General features: G+C 38.2%; 1 protein-coding gene across 5 annotated transcripts in view; it reads left to right on the forward strand.

Annotated features, from left to right (window-relative positions):
* Positions 1 to 5,196: 5,196 nt before the first annotated feature.
* Positions 5,197 to 22,822, forward strand: part of LOC131178685 (primase homolog protein-like) — a 51,844-nt gene continuing 34,218 nt past the window's right edge. For 3 of the 5 annotated variants that reach the window (XM_058144055.1, XM_058144059.1, XM_058144058.1), the window contains exons 1-10: positions 5,197 to 5,285; positions 5,446 to 5,572; positions 6,350 to 6,414; positions 6,717 to 6,859; positions 6,914 to 7,053; positions 7,499 to 7,554; positions 7,662 to 7,713; positions 7,817 to 7,927; positions 8,387 to 8,467; positions 10,198 to 10,278. In XM_058144055.1, the coding sequence (XP_058000038.1) occupies positions 5,525 to 5,572; positions 6,350 to 6,414; positions 6,717 to 6,859; positions 6,914 to 7,053; positions 7,499 to 7,554; positions 7,662 to 7,713; positions 7,817 to 7,927; positions 8,387 to 8,467; positions 10,198 to 10,278 (777 nt within the window). In that variant the 5' untranslated portion in view covers positions 5,197 to 5,285; positions 5,446 to 5,524. The remainder of the gene's footprint in view (positions 5,286 to 5,445; positions 5,573 to 6,349; positions 6,415 to 6,716; positions 6,860 to 6,913; positions 7,054 to 7,498; positions 7,555 to 7,661; positions 7,714 to 7,816; positions 7,928 to 8,386; positions 8,468 to 10,197; positions 10,279 to 22,822) is intronic. The other 2 variants (XM_058144057.1, XM_058144056.1) reach the window with 2 other exon arrangements.

Genomic DNA, 22,822 nt, shown 5'->3' on the forward strand with positions numbered 1-22,822 from the left:
AAAATTAACTAATAAAAGAATAAAATAACTATAAAATCTAACCTAAATGACTACGTGAAATACATATATCAGATGCAGAGAAGAGATCCTCACCTGCGTTGACTGCCGACTGCCATTGCCATTGTTGTTTCTGCCATGGATCGCAGGTAAGTCCTTTGATCCTCTCCTTCTCTTCTTCTTCTTCTTCTTCTTCTTCTTCTTCTTCTTCTTCTTCTTCTATTGAATGTGATGAGTTGTGAATGTGGAAGTGTGGTGTGATTTCTGTTTGCGATTTTAACCTACCTATTTTCTTTTTTATTATTATTATTTTTTTAAAGAAACACATTTTCGTGCTCGGAAATGCATTTTTGATTCGCAGTATTTCCGAAAATGGCCTAGAAACGTCTCTAAGCCATGTTATCTCATTTCCGATATGGAAACATTTCGGACACTGGAAAGCGCTACCTAGTGCCATTTTTGTGCTTCATAGCTAGAAAATGGATTCTTTGCAATGTTGGGAAATGCTTGATCCTGCTTGACTCATCTCACTGTGCCGATTGGTTGAAAGTTTCTAGCATTTGGCCTTGTAATGGACATCACTCCAAGTTGCATTCCATTTTTGCAAGACTATGTCTAATACTGCTAATCTCTTATCCTTCTCAAGAACTGTTAATCTCTTATTTTTCTCATTATTGATATTGCATTTAACGCCTTGGTGTCACTCTGTAGCCTTTCTCTTCCATGTAATTTTCACTAGCATGTCCATTGCGTCCTCCCAAAAAAAGTACTTCTGCAATATAAATAGAACATACATTATACATCAACTTAAATTTACAATAATGTATCAATGATACATTTTTATGAATTATACTTTAACCTTAAACTGTTCGAAGTAGAAGTCCTTAGTCTCCCGTGGGATGGTCTTCCAGCGATGGCTATCAACAACTAGCATCTCCTTAAATATTAATCTTTTTGGTGCATGGATCCAATGGTTGCAAATTGCAATACATCAATAGTTAGTAGCACTTAAAAATTATATATATAAAATGATATATCAAACAACCTATATTATTTATTATAATTAATATTATTTATTATTTAATATTATTTACCCTGTGTTGTAGATGCAGTAGTTGCAAATAAGGTTAAAGGTTTACAAGCAAAAGCATCTATGGAAACAGAAGTTGAAATGTGCACATCAAAGTGGTAGCTGCAATTGATGAAGAAGGTCCAAAGTAGTGGATCCATTAGTCTGAAGTCCACCAAAAATAGCAAAAGATGCATGAGCAGTCAAACCATCATGACTAGAAGCATGTTGTGGTAGAAGAGGGGAGGGAACCAACATCCCAAGCTCGTTTGGAATAAATGATGGATCAACATGGATAGCCATCTCGCCCTTTATAGGTTGTTTAGTATGTGATGATCAACACCAAGGGGTATAGAACCCCTGCCCCACTCTCAATGGCCTCTATCACATGCAGTCCCATGACCATGCCTCATTCTACACTACTTTATAAATTACATTAGTAAATAACAATTTTTAAAATTAAACATTAATTAATTAAAGCTAAATGAAATATCACGACCTTACATTATAGTGCAATAATGGTATTAATATCAACTATTGGGTTAGAAAATACCTTATTTTATTCATTATCAATATCAATGCCTTTATCTTCATCATTGGTTTCTAATTCAATTTAAGGCTTATCTTCATCCTTAACTTCCTTATCATCAAATTTAACTAGTGTCCCACTTGGATCATTTAAATATTGTTGGGCATCATCAATATCTAGTTGTATTGTTGGACTTCCATTTCATCCTATTGAAAAGGTGATTCACTTGTTGGGGGAGCAGTGACGTTAACTCATATGGGAGCTTTATAACAAACCTTGCTTTTACTTTGATCACTGCCCACCAATTGACGTTGTCATGCCTTAAGTTAGGATATGTTGTATCAATGACTTGAGCGGCTTGGACAACGAGCACAAATGGCTCATACTATTGAAGGAACACTTATAATTAACATCTACAATTTTATATTTTTGGTGAACCATTGTTCCAATATTTGGTGTTCCTTTGTTCCAATATTTGGTGTTGGATCAAACCATTTACATTTAAACACAACAGTTCTCTTTATGAGTGATCCCAAGTACTCTATGCATATAACTTAAACCAACTGTCCGTAATAGTCGCTTTTGTTAGTTGTGTAATTTATTCCCTTTATGCACGCACTGTTATTCATTATTGCCATATTTGTATTATGACTCTTAATGTGAAATTTAAATACGTTCACTACATAGCCACTATAAGCCATAACTTTTCTGAACGAACCCTTTAAAAGGTCCAATAAAAATTGGTTTGAGATATTGTTTAATGGATCAAGTTAGTCAAATTATTTTATTTTATTTTTTTTTTTAAAAGGGAGAAGAATACACAACAAACCAAACAACCCAAAATGTGGGGTAGCTCACACCACAAATGTTATGGAGAAGGAGCCCGTTAATGCTAATAGGAGGGTCCTGCGGCTAAGTTACTTCCAAAGGCATTGAATGCCCAAACCGAGCAAGCCAATCAGCACTCATATTACTCTCTCTGTATATATGCTTAACATGAGTAGTCCAATCCTTGTTGATCAAGTCCTTGATACCATTAAGAATCCTGAAATAAGGACTGCTCAAAACATCTCCATTCAGAAAAGAGACCACTGCTGCATTATCAGATTCTACAACCAAACAACGAATCCTTTTCTCCTAAGCCACTTGTAAACCAAGCAGAACTCCCCAAAGCTCAGCAGCCATTATGGAATAAATACACAAATTAGCAGTAAAGCCTCCCACCCAAGCTCCAGTACTATTTCTTAATAACCTTCCGCAGAAGCTTGCATAGAGGAACAAAAAAGGAACCATCTGAATTCAGTTTAAACCGACCAAACTCTGAAGGCCTCCAACCAAACCAATGAAGATCTCGCTAAAAACAACCTCGACTAACAATCCCCAAACTGTCAACAGCACTAACATATTAATTAGCGTAATTCACAGTCAAAGCCTGAGCATCAAAAGGCCTAAAACTATCTCCCTCAAAAAGAAAAGAGTTATGCCATTTCTAGAGGAACCAACTAACTATTCCAAAAAGAATATTCCATTGAACACCCTCAACTATCATATCAGACATACACAGATTATTAGCAAGTCAATTGTCCATACTCATTTCCAAAAAGAAATAGACATTTGAATTCCTAGAAACTAAGCAATCCCAGACTCTCCTAGCAACCAAGCAATCACGAAGAACAAGCAAGATAGTCTCAGAAAATAGATAACAGCATGGACAACCCTCATCAACTGCCATATACCTTTGCTTCCTCTCCGAATGAGTGAGAATATGATTTTGAGATACCAACCAAAGAAAACGGATTCGTTCAGGACCTGGCCAACTCCACACTTACCTCCATTTCCTATCATTAAGATGCCAACTAGAATTATTCATAGCTACATAAGCAGACCTGACATTGAAAGCACCATTTTTAAAGTATCCCCAATAAATAGTATCCTTCACATTACTACCCCCCGAAACCCGAATTGCAACAATTCTCAACAAAATATTGGCTAGGAGAAGATGACTAAAATGACCCCATTTCCAGTTACCCTCCTCATTCACAAAGTCCTTTACCATACACTTAGCTTCTGCTACATAAATAGGAACCAAAGCATAAGAAAACAAGGGCCCACAACCATGAAACACCTACTAAATAGGAGAAAAGAAATTTCTTTTCAAAAAGTTCCTTGAAACCCCTATAAATTAAGGATTTAACTTATTTGACAAAAAATTTCAAATTATAATTTTTCGTTAAATGAAAAAGAAAGGTGTTCAACAAATATTAACTTAGTAAGTTCTCCCTTCACAGTTTTTTTTTCCTCCAAAATACTTATATAATAGCAATTATTAAGAGAAAAATTGATGAATTTGTGTTTGTTTCTAATCTATCTGCGTCTCCATATCGACCAAATATCTACGTGGGAGATGTCACCTAAAAGTCTTTTAACTACTTATTATCTTGAATTTAAATTCTTTCTCATAATTGTTACATTTTACTTTAAATTTATTATTTTAATAAATTTTAATAAAATGCAGCTTGAAGCTGGCTTTGTCATGGATGAATTGTTATGGATGGAAAAAGTTCCTCCTTCCATTAGTGATGTTATTCAGGCGGATTTTCATCATCGTTGAGTATTTCTATTCAATGATTTGGCTTTAGTTCTAAAAATAAATAAATAAAAAATGCAACTTTGAAGAAAATTTTCACCTCACTCAGGATCTGTTCGAGTGTGAGCATGAGAGCATTGTCTTCTCCTCTTCTAAATTGATAAATTATCACATGCTTATACAAAAAAAATGTTAATTTGTTACTTAAATTAGCAGTCCGGAATAATTATTAAATTCAGAATTTAAGTCAATTAAATTATTCAAATTAATAAATGAAAATAATTAAATCCAAATTTACCTATATAAAATACAAAACCAAAAACTATTTAATATTTTATAATTTATTTATTACGTCCTTTTTATTTCTTCAAAAAATATAATAATTAAAAATAAAATTTACTTAGAAATAAAATAAAAAACACCTACAATTTATTTTTATCTCTATATTTAATACTAAAATTAAAATTAATAATTTATTAAATATTCAGTCATTCTAGCATTAAAATTTTTTTGAAAAGATTTTCTTCAAAAATTGCTTTTATAGCAGGAACTTCTTAAAAATATAAAAAACTTATTTGTGTTCTTAAATCCTGAAAATTACTTTTTATATTTTATCAAAATTAATGATTTAATTTTTATATATTTAAAACCTAACTAAAATAGATTATATTTTATAAAATTAAATTCTTTATTTTTTAATAAATTTTTATGAAAGAAAACGTTAATAAATTTATTTCAGTCATAATTACAGATATTACGTAATATAGATAGTTAAAATTAGAGGAATCGAAAATATTTAAGATGAAATAAGTTGATTAATAATTTTTTTTTTTTACTAAATATTAAATAGCTTAATTTTATAATACGTTTTAATTATTTTTCAAAAAATGGGATTGAATAATTAATTTTGGCAAAATATTGGACCTGATAGTAATTTAAAAAAAAAAAAAATCAATTCTACCCACCAGGCCCAGCCATGGCGCCCTGTGCCTAAGATTTAAACCAATCTTAGCAAGATTTTCTTCTTCTCCTCAACCATCAGTCTCTTTTCTTCTGCGCTCCAAATCCTTCCTCAAATCCTCAAATTCTTGTACCAGCTCCTGGTAATTTCTCTCTCTCTCTCTCTCTCTCTCTCTCTCTCTCTCTCTATATATATATATATATATCTGTGCTTCATTGGTTTTGGGTTTTTCTTGGAAGGCCAGAAGGCAAGAGGATGCATATTTAAAGCCTTGGCTATGTAATCTTTGTTTAATTTTTCAGTTTATAGTGGGAATTCGAAGTGAAGAGCTAACAAAATTTGAAGATTTTGAGGCGCAAATTGGAAGAGTTGGGTATTGAAATGGATACGGTTACTCCTGGGAAACTTAATCACTTTCTATGTCCAATGGTAAAGCTTTTTTATATGTTAATTAGTTGTCATGTCAATGTTGCCTTTGTTTAGCTTCTACTTGGAATTCAAAAGATTTAATACTTAGATTGTCTTCTTCTTTTGGTTTAATTTTTTATTTGTTGATTGTATGGCTATTATGCAAAAATATTGTTAGCTTTAAAGCTTAATTACGCATAATCAATTATTAGAAATGGTTGATGACAGACTCTTTGATCACAAAAGTAAAAAAAAAAAGTTTCATAATTTATGTCAAAAGCAAAAAAAGTTTCATAATTTATGTCAAAAGCAAAAAAGTTTCATAATTTATGTAAATAATTTTCATATAAGCAGATTACCTTAATACTCTCTCTCTCTCTCTCTCTCTCTCTCTCTCTCTATCTCTATCTCTCTCTCTCTTCATTCATTGCTTCAAAATTTAGTCGTTTTCATGAGTTAGAATATTAGTGTCAAAAGATATTATTATTTCCAAACAGTGATCATATCAGTGTAAAATGATTTTGTAGATGGTTAGAGTATTTTTGTGGATGAACAATATAATTAATCACAGTCACTCATGCACATACACCCACAGGCAGGTGAACATATCTTACCTACCTGATTGTTATTATCAGGCAAACACACAACATTTGTTACACTTAGAGTGATAGACAGAGTGAGCATCTTTTCCTGTTTGTGTGTGAATGTGTTATGGCACCTCATATTTTTTAAAACTATGTCTTGTAAATTGTCATTATTGTTAGATGCAAGTCAATTTATATATTTTATAACTTGCAGATTTGTGTTAGAAAGGTGCAAAATAAGGTCATTGTAGCCATAAGCGATGCCTTATCCAATAGGAGGTATGAGAAACTCACTATTGTTGTGGTGTGGGAATCCAAATTATTGGGATCTAAAAATATATTTCAGATTTTTGGTAGTTTATTCTAGCATGGCAACACTTTCACCATGGTTTTGCAGATCATAATAGGATTTCTTAATGGAAGTTCACTTTTTTCTGATACTCTAGCAATAATTTGTTAAACCATTTTTGGTAAATTACACCACTGATTATTGAATACTATACTTTGCTCTAATTTTAATTCTGGTAACATGTAATAAAACTTCAATCTGTATCAATATGGTAACAAGACTGTTTGATTAGTTGCAATAGGCCCATCCCTTCCAAACACTTCCTCTCAAACAAGAATTGCTGGGCACCAATATTAACCAGGAGAAGACTGGAGCCTATTGGGTCTCGCTTTCTCTCTTGCTATCGCAACTCCAGGCTCCTAATTCTACAATCAGGTATCTAAGCTCTGTCTTTACTTGTATAGCATCATTTTCTTAAGATTGATAAAGTTTGGTTGATCTTTGAAGCTAACAGAACAGGATTAGAAAAGCATAAAGTGAGGATCTTGAAGCAGAAAATGGAACTTCTTGGGATTAACTGCCATGATTCTTGCATACCTGGAAATTACAGTAACTTGTTTTGTCCCAAGGTAAACCATTTCATTAATTCCATTGTAAATGCTTTTGCTTGTAATATGTTACTACTCTGCTGCACATTTTTTGTGTATGGATTCTTTATATATATGTATTTCCTAGAACAATAGAGGGTGGCTTTGATGTAATGATAAGATTACTCCATTTGTGACCTAGAGGTCATGGGTTGAGCCATGGAAATGGCCTATCAACAAAGCAGGGGTAAGGCTGTGTACATCAACCCTTCCCCAAAGCCCACAAATGCGGGATGCTTTGTGCAATGGGTCACCCTTTTTCCATTGCCCAATTACCCTCAAAGTGGTTCTTTTCTTTTCTCATTTGCTACAAAAACTTGGGTTGAATATTAATATAAGTTCATCAGCCAATTCATTCCACATTAAATTTTTTTTTTCAAACTGTTTGTTATGTTTATTTGATTCACTTATAGCTTTGGTAATGTAGTGCAAAGGTGGCAGATCAATAGAGAGGAGTTTATCTGTACATATTGTCGAAGATGCGTAAGCTTCTTATGCTATTTTTCTTTCTTATGCCTATAGATGTGTTTGACTGTTTTAATGGGTTTATTATTGAACCATGTTTGAAGTTTGCAATGGGATTTCTATAGGGATTTTGCAATGTGGCGGTGTTACCGTACTTGCTGTGGATGGGCAGGACAGGTGACACAATGTGTGTGTGTGTGTGTGTATTCTGTTTCTATTTAGATTTTAAAAAAATTAGAAAATGAGAAAACCTCAAGAGATCGATAACTTTTGGTTTCAGGCTTTTGCAGATGGTAGAGTGACAAATGAAGGAATGAACATAATTTTCAAAGTCAGTTCCCCTAGGCAAATAACAGCTGAGGGCATAATACTAGAACCAATAGGTGAGAAGGTACTAAGATTGTCTTTGTTTTCTTCTCTTTCAATCAGGTTATTATAGATAGTAAAATTAGCTGCTTAAGTGTTTTTTTTTTTTTTTTTTTTTTTTATTTTAACTGTTTTAAATGTTTGCATGCATACAGTAATTTCGAAGGTCTTCTAGAATCATGCATTTCATTGTGATCTGCACAAAAGGTAGCAAGTTAAGCCTATATGATTGGCCATGTCTACACTTATTGGAAGATGGTTGGAATGCATATAAGTGAAAACGTGACATTTCATCGCATTACCTGATATCCTAATTAGCAAAATGAAGTTTTGAAATCACTATAATTAAAACATGAATATTGCGAAAACTAAGATACAGAAAATTATAATCACTACCTTTTTGTTTTTTAATTTTTCTTTCTGAAGTCTTGATAGAACTGTTGGTATGTAATCGACATTCGGAATCACTTGTTTTCTTTTTCAGCTAATTGCATATTTTGGTGATAGAATGATATCTGAAGAAACCCTCAGGAGAAATTCTGTTATGCAGATGGCTGGCAATCAGGTACCTGAAGTTCATCAACTTCATCATTTTATGTTACCAATTTAATTTGGCATGTGATTATGGATAAATCTTTGTCATACAATGGATACTTGACTTAACTGGAAGTTGCATTGCCAAGGGAAACGTAAAATCTTAGAGGTTCATGCTTTTGTACTAGATGTGAAAATCACTGTAAATCATTGTCAGATATTTCATTATGTTCTTTGGGCCAATCATATTCTTTAATGTTGTCCTTTAAATTCTGTTATGAATAAAAATATTTTATATCATTCAAGGGAATTAGTGTGAGAACTATGATGTGTCATCACTCAAATTGAGGTAGCCAAGTGGGCTAACTGTTTCTGCGTTAAGTTAGCAGCAAATGGAATTGCGCGGATCGCTTTCTGCTTGTTATTTAAGTTTACTAACATTTCTTTCTAATCTTTCAACAGACATATTTTGTCTTATCTCTTCACGGAACCCTCAAATTGAAAACTATTTTTGCATGTGGACTATGGAGTCCAATATAAATGATCAACTGTCCACTGCTTTGACCTCCCTATGTCCCTGTTAACTCTTGCCATCTTCTTGGTTAAATCTGCATGCCTTGCCAAGTTACTAAAGCATGTATTAGGCTAAGGAAGATTTAAGTTAAAGGCTGTTTCTTGCCCCTTCCTATTCTTTACCACCTGAGGCTGAAGAGCAGGCAGTGATTGAGGATAGATGCTTCATATGATAAAGGTGAAGAGTGATGGGATCATCTATATACAGTCATATTTATCTGTCTAAGATTGAAACCATGGTTATCATACTTCACATATTTATGATGGAAAAATGCATTTCTCCGAAATATTCAGATGACCATGAGAAGGAAAGACAAAGCAAGTTTTTCTTATTCGTGCAGCAACAAACTAAGCATATTAGGATGTAGTACTAGTATTAGTATAATCCAAAAGAAACATTTATTTTGTGGAAACCATAGTTTTCCATTTTCTCATTGAACCAGCATTTCTGTGATGCCAAATATTACTGATTGGTTCACTTGTTGGGTATATGATAAGCTTGAAAATATTCTTAACCAAGATAACATGAACTTTTGCTGGTCTTCACAGTGTCACAGTTACTTGTGTGTGTGAGAGTAATTCCTGCTGATTTAAAAAAATTCAAGAACATGAATCTTCCCTAAGAATCATGGTGCTAATTGGTTGCATCACTATCAAACAGTTCATAAAATAGATGTCCAAACTCGGTGTTTGTAGAAACTAAAATTTGTAATTTGCAATTAATTTGAAGGAGGATTGCATGATCTAGGAAATTTCAGCTTAAGCTGGTTTTATTGATTTATCCATTTATTTTTACTTTAAATCATGCATCCATTTGCCTTATGCTCGCTATTCTGACATTTTTCTTTGATTATTTTGGCTCACAGGTCAACATGTTTGCTTATGTCTTTACATGAATATTCTAGATCTAATAATTTATCCATTAGGCATTTTGTAATTTCTGCTGACACTGATGGCAAAAGGATTTTTTATAGGTTCCATATTATTGGAGATAGTTCCAACTATTTGGTCTTAGGTTATTTGAGTTATAAATTCACATTTTCATTTTCAATCAAATTCTTGTACCCAAATATTGTTGCTCGTTACAGCACAGCTCTTTTGCAAATATGATTCATTTTCATTTAATTATCTGTCTCAAAACACTTGAACGCTAGGAGTCTGATCATTTCTAGCTATTACTGGTTACAGGGTATTATTGCGTTTACTTATAGACGAAATGGAGTGCTTATTGGTTGCAAGTATCGAACCATGGAGAAAAATTTTTGGCAGGTATTTGTGCTAATCCTTGCCCTTGTTTTTTAATGTAGCATACGTGGTGATATGTTGTGACAAGACCCAAGATTGTGTTCAAATATATAGAGAAGAAAAGAATGGAAAAACTAAATTACATAAAAAGTAATACACACACACACACACATATATATATGTGCATTTACATTATTTTTACGGGAGAAGGCTATAGAGAAACACGGAATTGATGACCTCCAAAGCTCTAAAGTTGACCTTTTACACATGATGGATCCTGTAACCTGACAATGAATTCTTCCTAATAATGTTTATATTAGATTCAAAAGAGAGTACTAAGAATCAAGTCAATAATATAGACTGGTTATATTTCAGTCCCCAAAACTCCTAGTGAGGTTAGTTCCTCAAAACCTTGTATGTGTGGCTCACCAATTTTGCAGCATGTAGGATTCTTGTTGCAGTATGGATTCAAGACAAAGCCGAGAACATGACAATGGAAATCCCGTAATTGTTTTAATAAAGAACTTTTGTTATTATATTTTCTCTGAATGATGAGGCTCAATATTCAGAGTTTTTTTTATTAATAAATAATAATCCAACGTGTCCCAAAAAGTATATCTTGAATATATTCATACACCTTTTTCTTCATGGTAATGGTTTAAGCACCTTAGATATAGCCTTTGGCTAATCTTAGAAATGGAGAAGCATGCCCATTATTAAAGAGACTGTTATGGTCCCGAATCTGTGATCGAGTTACAGGATGATTAATGGTAAATTCAGCTTGTGGAGTGTGTAACGGGCAATGTTTTTTAGACTTTCTCCCTTGAGAACCTATGGTGTATTGTTTTAAAAAATGGCTCGTTAAATGAGAGAACCCTTCGATCTCTTAACACAATAAATTGAAGATTGAAATTCTGATTCTTTATTCCATTCCCAGTTCAACTTAAATAAACAAAGAGAAATAACAAAGAGATATCTGCTGCCTACAAAGTAGGAACCACTACTGATTACATGCAAAATGGACAACCAGAAAAATAGGAACAAAATAAGAAAATAATTGAAATCAAATCTGCACACAGCTGCACTGCTTGACCACTTCAGCTCCCTTCCTTTAAGCCACGTCTCTGATACATAATCCCCTTAGCAAACTTGTCACTGCAGGGCAGCATCTGCACTTCTCTGCTTCTGCTCATAGCACCACCTCCCCCATTAAAATTGTGCTTGTCCTCAAGCACAAAAGAAGGGTACCTGTTGCGAAAGGAGTTAACATCCTCCCATGAAGCCTCAGTTGGATATAAGCCCTCCCAATGGACCAACACTTGAGGCTGCCCCTTGTAAATCCGTGAATCAATAACAGCCTGCGGAGAAGAGTGCATTCGCCCTTGGAAAGAATAGGTAAGGAAGGTTCAATAGGGATTGTAGTGCCACGGAAATGCTTGAGATAGGAGACGTGAAATACTGAATGTAATCTTGAGGTAGGAGGAAGGGCGAGTTTGTAGGCAACACTACCCACCTTAGCAACAATTCAAAAAGGACCATAGTAGCGAGGGGAGATTTTGGAGTAACTTTTGGTGGCCAAGCTAAGTTGACGATGGGGCTGAAGTTTGAGAAGCACTAGGTCCCCAATTTGATAATAAACCTGACGATGTCTAGAATCATAAATAGTTTTCATGGCATTTTGAGCTTGTAGAAGACGATCTCGCAGGTCCAGTAGCACCATATCCCATGCCTTTAACTCCTGATCAACCGCCTCAAGTTTGGCCAAATCGGGGCAATAAGAGAGCATTTTTGGTGGTGAACGTCCATAAACAACCTCGAATGGAGTTGCTTTGAGAGAGGAGTGGTAGCTGGTGTTATAACAATATTCCACCCATGATAAACTTTGGAACCAACGGTGAGAACGGTCACTAGTGAAGCAACGGAGATGTATTTCAATAGTTCGGTTGACAACCTCGGTCTGTCCGTCACTTTGGGGATGATAAGCCGAGCTAAAGGAAAGCTTAGAGCCACTTAAATGAAACAATTCAGTCCAAAAAGAACTAGTAAATGTAACATCCCGATCGCTAACAATAGTTTCTGGCAAGCCATGAAGTTTGAAAATATTATCAAAAAACAAACGAGCCGCACTTACAGCCGTGTAGGGTGAGAAAGAGCCAAAATGTGGGCATATTTGGAGAATCGATCAACTACTACCAGCAGAACATTCTTTCCTTGTGAAGTGGGCAGCCATTCAATAAAATCTATTGAAATGTCAGACCAAATTTGGAGAGGAACTGGTAGAGGTTGAAGAAGACCCGCAAGATGCAAATGTTCTGATTTATGGTGTTGGCAAGTGGGACACTGTTGTACATAAGTCTAAATGGCAGATTTCATTCCCTTCCAATAGAAGTCCTGAGCAATACAATGGAGAGTCTTTTGGTAATCCTCATGACTGCTATCATGATTTGAAGTGATAATAGAAGGAACAAGTGGGAAGTTGGTAGTAAATATACTCTGTTTTTAAAGAAGAGGAGACCATCCGTATATCTCTAGGGACCTATTGCTTCGCCTTGCTGGATTTTTTCGATAAGGTTTTGCAGTAGATCCGATTGCTGAATTTCTTGACGAATTGAATCGAAGATAGGTAACTGTGGCATTGAGATGGAATTAAGAATAGGCTTTTCTTCAAGATGGCGGGATAAGGCATCTGCCACCTTGTTGTGTTTGCCGATCCGATATTCCACTTGAAAATCAAACCCCATCAATTTGCTTAGCCATTGTTGCTGAGGCGATGTAATCACCTGTTGTTCTAATAGGAATTTGAGGCTATAATGGTCTGTACGAATGAGGAAGTGTCGCCCCCACAGGTAGGCACGCCAATGTCGTACTGCCTTAGCCAACCCAATGAGCCTTTTTTCATATGCTGGCAGCCCTTTGTAACGAGAGGCCAAAGGCCTACTGAAATAAGTTGTGGGCTGTCCGCTTTGTTGAAGAACAAACCCCATACCCGAGTCTAAAGCATCTCATTCTACAATGAATAATTTGGTGAAATCGGGTAAAGCCAGCACAAGGGTACAAGTCATGGCCATTTTTAATTGCTCAAAGGCATTGGAAGCTGCTTTGGTCCATTGGAAAGAGTTCTTGCATAACATGACTGTCAAAGGAGCTACAATGGTGCCATAGTTCTGCAAAAATTTTCGATAATACCCGGTGAGCCCCAAAAATCCATGTAATCCCTTCACTGTACTCGGTTTTGGCCACTCTTTCATTGCAGCAATTTTACTTTGGTCTATTGCAACCCCTTCTGCCGAAATAACGTGTCCCAGATAGGAGACCTGTTGCTGGGCAATTAGGCATTTAGATCGTTTTAAAAATAGTTGATGAGTTTGGAGGAGAATGAAGACTTCTCGAAGATGCTCTAGATGATCAGCCCAAGATTTGCTGTAGACAAAAATGTCATCAAAAAAAAAAAACAAGGATGAACTTCCTCAAATGGGTTTGAAATACCTCATTCATTAGAGCTTGGAAAGTGTTGGGTGCTTTGGTGAGGCCGAATGGCATGATAAAAAATTCGAAGTGACCATGGTGGGTTCGAAACGCTGTCTTTTCCACATCTGCAGCATGCATTCGGATTTGGTGGTAGCCGGAGCGGAGGTCCAGCTTTTTGAAGTATTTGGCTCCATGTAATTCTTCCAAGAGCTCATCAATCACCGGTATGGGAAATTTATCCTTGACGGTTTTTGAGTTTAAGGCCCTGTAATCCACACAAAATCGCCAAGTGTTGTCAGCTTTAAAAACAAGAACAGGCGACGAATAAGGAGATTGACTAGGTCGGATAATGCTGCGTTCCAACATCTCACGGCACTGATTCTCAATTTCATCCTTCTGTGCATGTGATATCGATAAGGTCGGACTACTATTGGAGTAGTTCCTGGCTCCAGGTTGACGTGGTGATCATGAGTTCGGGCTGGAGGAAGCCCCTTGGTTCTTAGAATAGCGATGTGAACTCTGTTAAAAGCTGGTTCAATTCCGCATCAGAGTTTGTCGCTACTTCAATAACTTGAAGTTTTGCACCTATGGGAGTCGTATTATCAATTCCTTGTAGCTCTAGATCTCTTCCATGCCTTTTAAAAATCATTGTTTGGGATTTAAAGTCCCATAATATTGGACCCAACGACTGCAACCATTGACTCCCAAAATGGCGTCAATTCCATTCAGGGTAAGCATGAAAAAATCAAAATAAATAAGATTGTGTTCAACAGTAATCGAAACCTCACGGCACTAACCTGGGCTTTTGATTTTGTTGCTGTTCGCCATGGTGACTTGGAGTTTTTCGATTGGTCACATAGCAGACCCAGTTTGCTAACCCAGCATGAATCTAGAAAATTATGCGTACTTCTAGTATTGTCGCAATGGGATTCTGCGGTCGCCTGGACGATCACTCACCGAAGTGGGAAAGAGTGAGGAGTCGCCACCTTAGTTTTGAGGGGAACTAAAGAAAACCATTTGGGAAAATAAATTAAAAATGAAACCACTTCAAGACAGAGATTCTAGGTTCGGGGTCCGTAAACGGGTGGGGAAGGTGTTAGGCACCCCACCTCGTCCCTTAACAAGGGTAAATAGATTTAATTTTGCGTTCTTTATAAATTAGTTAGAAGGGCTTGAACGGGAATGTTAATCCTTTTGGTAAAAGGAACATTTGATTTTTCACTAATTAGGATTACCCAGATACATAAGTAAATGAGACAACCTTAGTGAACGGGTGTGAGGATCGGATAAGAACTCTCCTCCGACCTCTTTTAAGTTATCTATTAAAATTTTGAGGGGAGACCGGATAAGAACCCTCCTCCGATCTCCTTTAGACGTTTATTAAAATTTTGAGTTGAGACCGGATAAGAACACTCCTCCGATCTCTATTTAATAGTTATTTAAATTTCGAGTTGGGACCGGATAAGAACTCTCCTCCGATCCCTATTTAATAGTTATTTAAATTTCGAGTTGGGACCGGATAAGAACTCTCCTCCGATCCCTATTTAATAGTTATTAAAATTTCGAGTTGGGACCGGATAAGAACTCTCCTCCGATCCCTATTTAATAGTTAGTAAAATTTTGAGTTGAGACCGGATAAAAACTCTCCTCCGATCTCTATTTAATAGTTATTAAAATTTCGAGTTGGGACCGGATAAGAACTCTCCTCCGATCCCTATTTAATAGTTAGTAAAATTTTGAGTTGAGACCGGATAAGAACTCTCCTCCGATCTCCTTTAGACATTTATTAAAATTTTGAGTTGAGACCGGATAAGAACTCTCCTCCGATCCCTTTTAAATTAACAGGAGCCTGAAAGGGACTTTTCCGATCTCCCGAATTTTGGTGTCCTAAGAACCTAAAGCTAAAGATCCTAGCGTTCAAAGATGTTGGGGATAAGGCTTCTCGATACCTTTTGGCTAGATGGGGAAAACTAGACTTGATTTACCGACCTTCCAGATATTCATTTTGCCAATATCTATTAATGACCGATCTATTCTATTTCGTTTACTTTGGTTTTATTCCACTTTATGACATCTTTGTCGAATTGCTGTTTACGTCAACCTAATAGTTCGGCTATCTTCCTGACGTGTTATTCATGTCCTCTCTTTTAAAAGAGACCTCTAAGTTGCAGTTACCTACGTTTACTCCACCATTTACGCGCTACTAAGAGTTAGAAAACTTGCATTCAGAAATGACGAAGATTAATAAAATGAACTGATCACTAAAAAGAGGATTTGAGAGTGACTTTCTTTGGGGATTGCTTGTGCAGAAATGATCTTGAAGAAGATCGCAGATATAAAAAGAACAAGGAAAATGCGGAGAATAAACGTAGACACTTAATAAAACAGTAGCATGAACTCTTACAATAACATTTTTGGGGTTTTCTTGTGCAAAATAATCTTGAAGAAAGTTGCAGATGTGTGAAGAACAAAGGAAGTGCGGAAAATAAACGTAAACAGCAGTATGAGCTCTTACCTGTGAGGAGCCGGATCTACTAAAATAGTTACGGGGTGGCAAACTGAGATAAGACAGTGGACTGATTAGCCTGAGAGCTGATGTTCGTCGGGAAGTGAAGGGAGCTTAGCTAAAATATAATCAGATTAAGATAAAAAGAACCGAGTGATATGAAGTTGAGCTTGGGCAGTGAAAACAGAGATGATAAAAGGCAGAGAGTATGACCGGATAATGAACAAACTGGAAATGTAGAGTTCCAGTATTCAGAATCTCTTCAAGAAAACACTTCAGAAAACTAGTTTCAAAAGTCTTTTTAATCGACACTTCTAAGTAGCAGAGTAACAAACTAAATGAACTTTCAGAGTTCCTCTGCTATAATAACAGCCTCTTGTCTATTTTTTTTCTCCGTCCTTTGAACAGTTTTTTATGCAGGTATTTATAGGGATCGGGTGCTCTTCGTGAAGGGTCAGGATTTATTTTGAGGGAGATGGAGGGTCAAGATTTCGAAGGACATGATCGGAGGTTCAGGAATTAAAGAGAATCAGAATGAATGGTTGAGATCACTCTTCATAATATTTGTCCTTTTCTTCTTTCCATCCGACGGTCCAAATTTCCTTGTCCGGAACGATCTGAGGGCCAAGAGCGAAAGACGCTGGTATTGTCGTCTTCTCTCTTGATCTAAGGGTTCCGGGTTTGTCCTTACAAGTGGGATCAACGGTGGAGATTGGAATGTACAGGACTGTCATGACATACTCGCACTGTCGAGATTGCGGGCGATTCTTAGGCGTGCGGTGGAGATTTCGTCTGCGACGCCTTAACTACCTCGGCTCTGATTCTGACGACGGTTATTGGGATTTGTCTTATTCTTTTTGCCTACCGATCCCTCCTCTTTCTGATCTCTTTCACATGTTCTTTCCGACCTTTCATGCTGGTCTCCCACCTTCCGATCTACTATTCCGATCTTTTCCCTTCTTCAGGTCCGGCCTGGTCAAAGCATTAATTGTCCCTCGATTCCCGAAGCGTTCGCTTCGTTTTCTGCTTAGCAATAAATGCTCGTTTTCCCCCTATATATACCCCTGACAACAGAGACATTTCCTTCATCTGATTCTCCTCTCTTCCTTCTCACTTGTTTTAACTGTTCCGGCAGTAATTCCGGCTAAGACTGTGGCTTTTGATCCCTTTCCGATGGACCTTTTTACTCACCGACTGAAAATTTACGACCCCGGTGATCGAATAACCTTGTCTGATGACGGTGAGAGAACTGGATCAATTGACCGATCTGGATTGCGGACCTTGATCGTGCCGGTCTCGAGTCGCTCATCTGAGTTTATTCGGCTTCTTACCACATTGGGTGTTCCGACAGCGTCTTTCCTCCACATTGGGTGTTCCGACAGCGGGTCGGTTTCGAGTGGTAACATCGGTGACGATGTCTCTCATCTTCATGGGAGTCATAGTCACCCATCTGAGCTGTACATCTATCCGATGTCAATAGCCGGTCTCCTGATCAAACACCTCTTTTGATTCGGCCACGAGATTAGGCTTTGACATAGGTCCTTTAGATAGGATGTTCCGCCGGTCTCTAGAGATCGCCCAAATGATGTAATCCTTCAATGTAATCAGATCTCTAGAGATCGCCCAAATGATGTAATTAGACCTTTATCATAATCCGATCCCTAGAGATCGCCCAAAAGATGTAATTAGACCTTTATCATAATCCGATCCCTAGAGATCGCCAAAATGATGTAATCCGAACTTTTGGAAATAAAAATCTTGTTCCTCCAATTATTATCTTATTTGATTATTTTCTGATCTCTGATATATTTGTCCGATCTGGATTCTAACAAAACGACTCTTAACTGATCTTTTATTCAAAATATTCAACTTATTATGCCGACCTCTACTTAACCGATCTCCTTGGGATGTTCGAGACGTGTCGAGCATTTGCGACTCACGTTAACCGATGGACTGCATGGAACTTCGTGAGCATTTAATGCTCGGACTAGTATAAATAGGGGTAAGGGGCTAGCCAGTTCTCTCATTCCGTTTTCAGCTTCTTTGCTCTCAACTTCGAAGTTCTCTCATTTTCTCCAGTTCTTCCGACGCCGATCAGACTCCGGTAAGGGCTTTGATCTTCTTTTTAGTTTAAGTTCTTTGTTTCTTTTGAAAATGAGCGGTGCCGAAGGTCAGAGAGCGGCGAGCCCTCCTTCCATTCAGTTCTCATGGTCTTCCGATGAAGAAGAGGTAGTCGGGCCAAGCACGCAACCTGAACCCCCTAGGGTCTCTGCTCCAGGTCGGGGGCGGATCATACCATCGAGACATGTTCGTTCCTCAGGGAGGGAGACTCTCCCCATAGACGAGCTACCGTCGGTTCTTCGAGAATCCGATCTTCAATCGTTTAGTCAAGAGTATAATATTTGTCCTGATTCGTACGAGCTAATCAGGTGCCACGGCGATCTTCGTGTCGATCACTCCTTCGAAGAGAATGACATGGTTATGGTGTACGAGGAACAGTTAAAGGCCGGTCTCCGGTTCCCTCTGGATGACTTCTACAAGGAGGTCCTAAAACTTCACCGAGTGTGCATTGTTCAAATTCACCCTAACTCGTGGCGGATCTTGGTAGCCTTCCGAGGTCTATGCCGAGCTAAGGGAATCAGACCTACGGCTAAGGTGTTCGCCGAGCTGCACAGACTAACTCGCCGAAAGGATGACGAACACTGGTTCTTTCAGGCGAAGCCTCATTGCGGGCTCTTTTCCGATCTGCCCTCATCCCTTAAGAATTGGAAGAACCGCTTCTTCATTCTGAGGAGCAAAGATCCGAGCTGCTTTGAGGACTTTCCCGTGTAGTGGTGGTACGGGGCCCTTGCTTCAAGCACATTACCTGAGTCAAGAGGAAAGCTTAATAGTGATGGATCGAAGAGTCGGGCCGCCACTCTAAAATATTCTGTCCAAATCACGGTGATCGCGAATCGCACCATTGGACCATGCAGCTGATCACCGGCCAAGATCGCGAACTTCCGCTCTCTGACCTCGGCATTGGTATTTTCTATATCTCAGTTCTCAGGACCTTAGCGATCTCACTAACCTCTTTTCCGTGCAGGTATGGCGGGTGGTGAGGGTTCTAGGAAGCGGAAGAAGGACAAAGAGATCTTCCGGAAAATAAAGGAGATGAAGCGCTCAGAAATGCTTCAAACACCTGGTCGTGAACCCGGGGAAGTACAAGGAGACCCGCCTCCACCTTCGGATCTGCCGACCACTGAAGCTGTCCGATCTCCTCCTAGATCGGAAGAGCAGCCTCCGACTCTTTCAGTTGTTCCAAGCGCGGAAAGGGGGCCTTCTCGATCTTCTGGGAGGACCTCTTCTCGTGGCGCCCAAAAGTTAATGGAGTCTCTGAAGAATAACCGGACTGTTCGGGAGAACCCCGGTTTTGCCCAAGTCTTGGGGTCTTCCATCTTTCTTCGGGAGGATCGGGACAGGCTATCCTCGAGCAGCCTTGATGATATCTTGACTCACTCCATGAGTGCAGATGTGGAGTGCAGTGAATCGGACTATGGTTTGGGAAAAGGTCCAGGTAAGGAGATCGGGAAGAAAAATCAGGAATTGGCTTCCCTCCGATCCCAACTCTCATCCGCTCGGAATTATATATCTCAAGTTGAGGGACGGGCGAAGTACCATGAAGACAAGCTGGCCGAACAGTCTCGTGTCCTGGCTGAAAGGGATCGGGCTCTCGGAGAAGTCCAGGCGCTTCAGGCTAACGAAGCTGCTCAGGTCGCCCAACTCATCGAGGAGCTTAAGGAGAAAGACGAGGAGCTTAAGGCGAAGGATGAGGAGCTTAAGGAGAAAGACGAAGAGATGGTGACAGGGATAGCCGGAGCCTATGTGAATGCTCACAAGGACCTCTTGGCCGAACTCCAGAAGCGCTACCCTGAAGAGGACTTCTCCTGGATGGCCGACCTGGCTCCTGAGGGCGACGATGAGGACAGTGAGGAGGAAGCCGAGGGTGAGAGAGAGAGTGAGCAGAATGTAAATCAGGCTGGGGGTGATCCCCCAGCCGAATAACTTGTACAAATTATGAAATGAAATGGAATGCCTCTTTGTTCAATGAATGGTTGTGATCGGAAAATTTTAAACCATTGTTTGTCTGAGTATTTGATTGTATGGGCACAGCAAAACAAAAACTAAATGCAATTATTAATCTAAGTATAAGAGATCGGAAAGCACAATAAGCGTGAGATCGGTAGGGGAGAAATGCTGAACGGGACTTGATTAAAATTGAAAATTTAACTTGAACACTTAAGATCGGAACCCTCGTTAAACCGAACCAAAACCTTAGCTCTTAATCTTCCGAAAAGGAGATCGGCAATAAAACTAGTAAGAAAAGATCTAATGCCAGTTCATTTCATTTATCAACAGAGATCAGGAATATACTCGACGGGTCCGGAAATTCGACAGCGGGTTTGAGAGATCGGTAAATGATTTGAGAGACCGGCGAGGCTTTGACTGATGTGAGAACTTAGCTATTGATTCAATTCCTCATGAGGAGAGATCGGAATAGTGACTACCTATCAAAGAAGGATCGGAAATGTAATTAGCTGTCCAGAGGAGACTTAGTACCAGGGATCGGCTTCAAAGTTTTATTGATTTTGGGGATCGGCCAAAATATGGTGTTGACAGCTGCCCCTCTTTACATAATTTCTATCAAAGGAAAGGAAATTTCCGTGTATGAATTATGTAAAGATTCAGACTCATATTTTGGACGATTAGGTGTACCTAAATTGATGACCTAGAAATTGGCAACGGAAGTTAGAATACTAGAAAATTAAAATCAACTTGGATCAAGGAACCAGAGGTTGATAACAGAAATGTAAATTGCAAGAAATTAAAATCAACTTAGATCAAGGAACCAGAGGTTGATAGCAGAAATGTAAATTGCAGGAAATTAAAATCAATTTACAAGGCAAGTCTAACCCTGACACATGAAGTTCTTCCCCGACGAAGTGTACTTAACAAGTTACCGAAGGTCGATGATTAACGGAAAAGGAGTTGCAAGACTTGACCTATGGCCCCATTTCTTCAAATGCCCCTCCTCTGTTCCGGAAAGCATCCTTACGGGTTTTTACTTTCTTTTTGTCCATTCGACCAGAAGCGCCCTTTTGGGTTTTCACTCCTAGTTTTTTTTTTTTTTTTTTTTTTTTTTTTAAAGGCCATTCCCTGCAAATCTCATAATAAAGTACATGAGGTTATCAATTTTCGAATTCAAATCTTATGGCAAAAATTTAACTAATTAATAGCACATTAAACAAAGAGAAAGGATAGTATAAAAAGTGAGTGAACAGGAAAACAAAAGTAGAAGGAATAAAGTATGACTTTATTATGGCTTTAAGAAAAACAGGGATAGATTTTTGAAAGGAAAAGGGAAGGTACAAGGATAGATCTCACGTATTCCTTTTAGTTGATTTTGAAGTCTTTTAACTGCCCTCATTTCAAGTTCTCTGAAGCCTCATGCCATAATGGTCTCTTCTCCGTCCTCGGTTTCATACCTCCTTATTTCCCCATTTTGGTTCTTGGGGTGCCCTTTCGGGTTTTCACCCCAAGTTTTTTTTTTTTTTTTTTTGGACGCCCTTTCGGGTTTTCATCCTTCACTCGTTTATGCATAATACCTCTTGACAGTGTCGGCATTCACAGGTCTCTGAAACTCTTCGCCGTCCATTTGGGTCAAGATCAAGGCTCCTCCGGAAAATGCCTTTTTAACCACATAGGGTCCCTCGTATGTTGGTGACCATTTGCCTCGTGGATCGTTTTGGTTCAACAGCGCTTTCTTCTGAACTAAGTCCCCGGGTTGGAATTCGCGTGGGCGAACGTTTTTATCAAATGCCCTAGCCATTCTCTTTTGATATAATTGCCCATGACATGCCGCTGCTAACCTTTTCTCATCAAGCAAGTTTAACTGATCCAACCTTGACTGAATCCATTCTGACTCACTAATTCCTGACTCCTTCAAGATTCTTAGGGAAGGGATTTCAACTTCAATGAGCAATACTGCCTCCATACCGTAGACCAGCGAGTATGGAGTTGCCCCGGTTGAAGTCCTCACGGAAGTCCGGTATGCGTGAAGAGCGTAAGGGAGCATATCATGCCAATCCCTATATGTGACCGTCATTTTCCGGATTATCCTCTTTAAATTTTTGTTTGCAGCTTCCACTGCTCCATTCATCTGGGGACGGTATGGGGAGGAATTGAGATGCCGGATTTTGTATTGATCACATAATTCCTGAATTTTCAGACCATTCAAGTTCTTGGCATTATCAGTGACAATTTCATTCGGGAGACCATGCCGGCAGATGATATTGCTTCTGAAGAATTTGAGAAACGTGTTTTGTGTGATGTGGGCGTATGACATTGCTTCGACCCACTTGGAGAAATAGTCGATGGCCACAAGGATGAATCTGTGCCCATTGGATGCCTTGGGATTGATGGGACCAATCACATCGATGCCACACATTGCGAAAGGCCATGGTGAGACGAGGTTGAACAGCTTATGAGGTGGCACATTTATTGGATCGGCATAGATCTGACACTTATGGCATTTCCGGAAATACTCGATGCAAT

The sequence above is a fragment of the Hevea brasiliensis genome, chromosome 3 (assembly GCF_030052815.1).
Source record: "Hevea brasiliensis isolate MT/VB/25A 57/8 chromosome 3, ASM3005281v1, whole genome shotgun sequence".
NCBI lineage: Eukaryota > Viridiplantae > Streptophyta > Magnoliopsida > Malpighiales > Euphorbiaceae > Hevea > Hevea brasiliensis.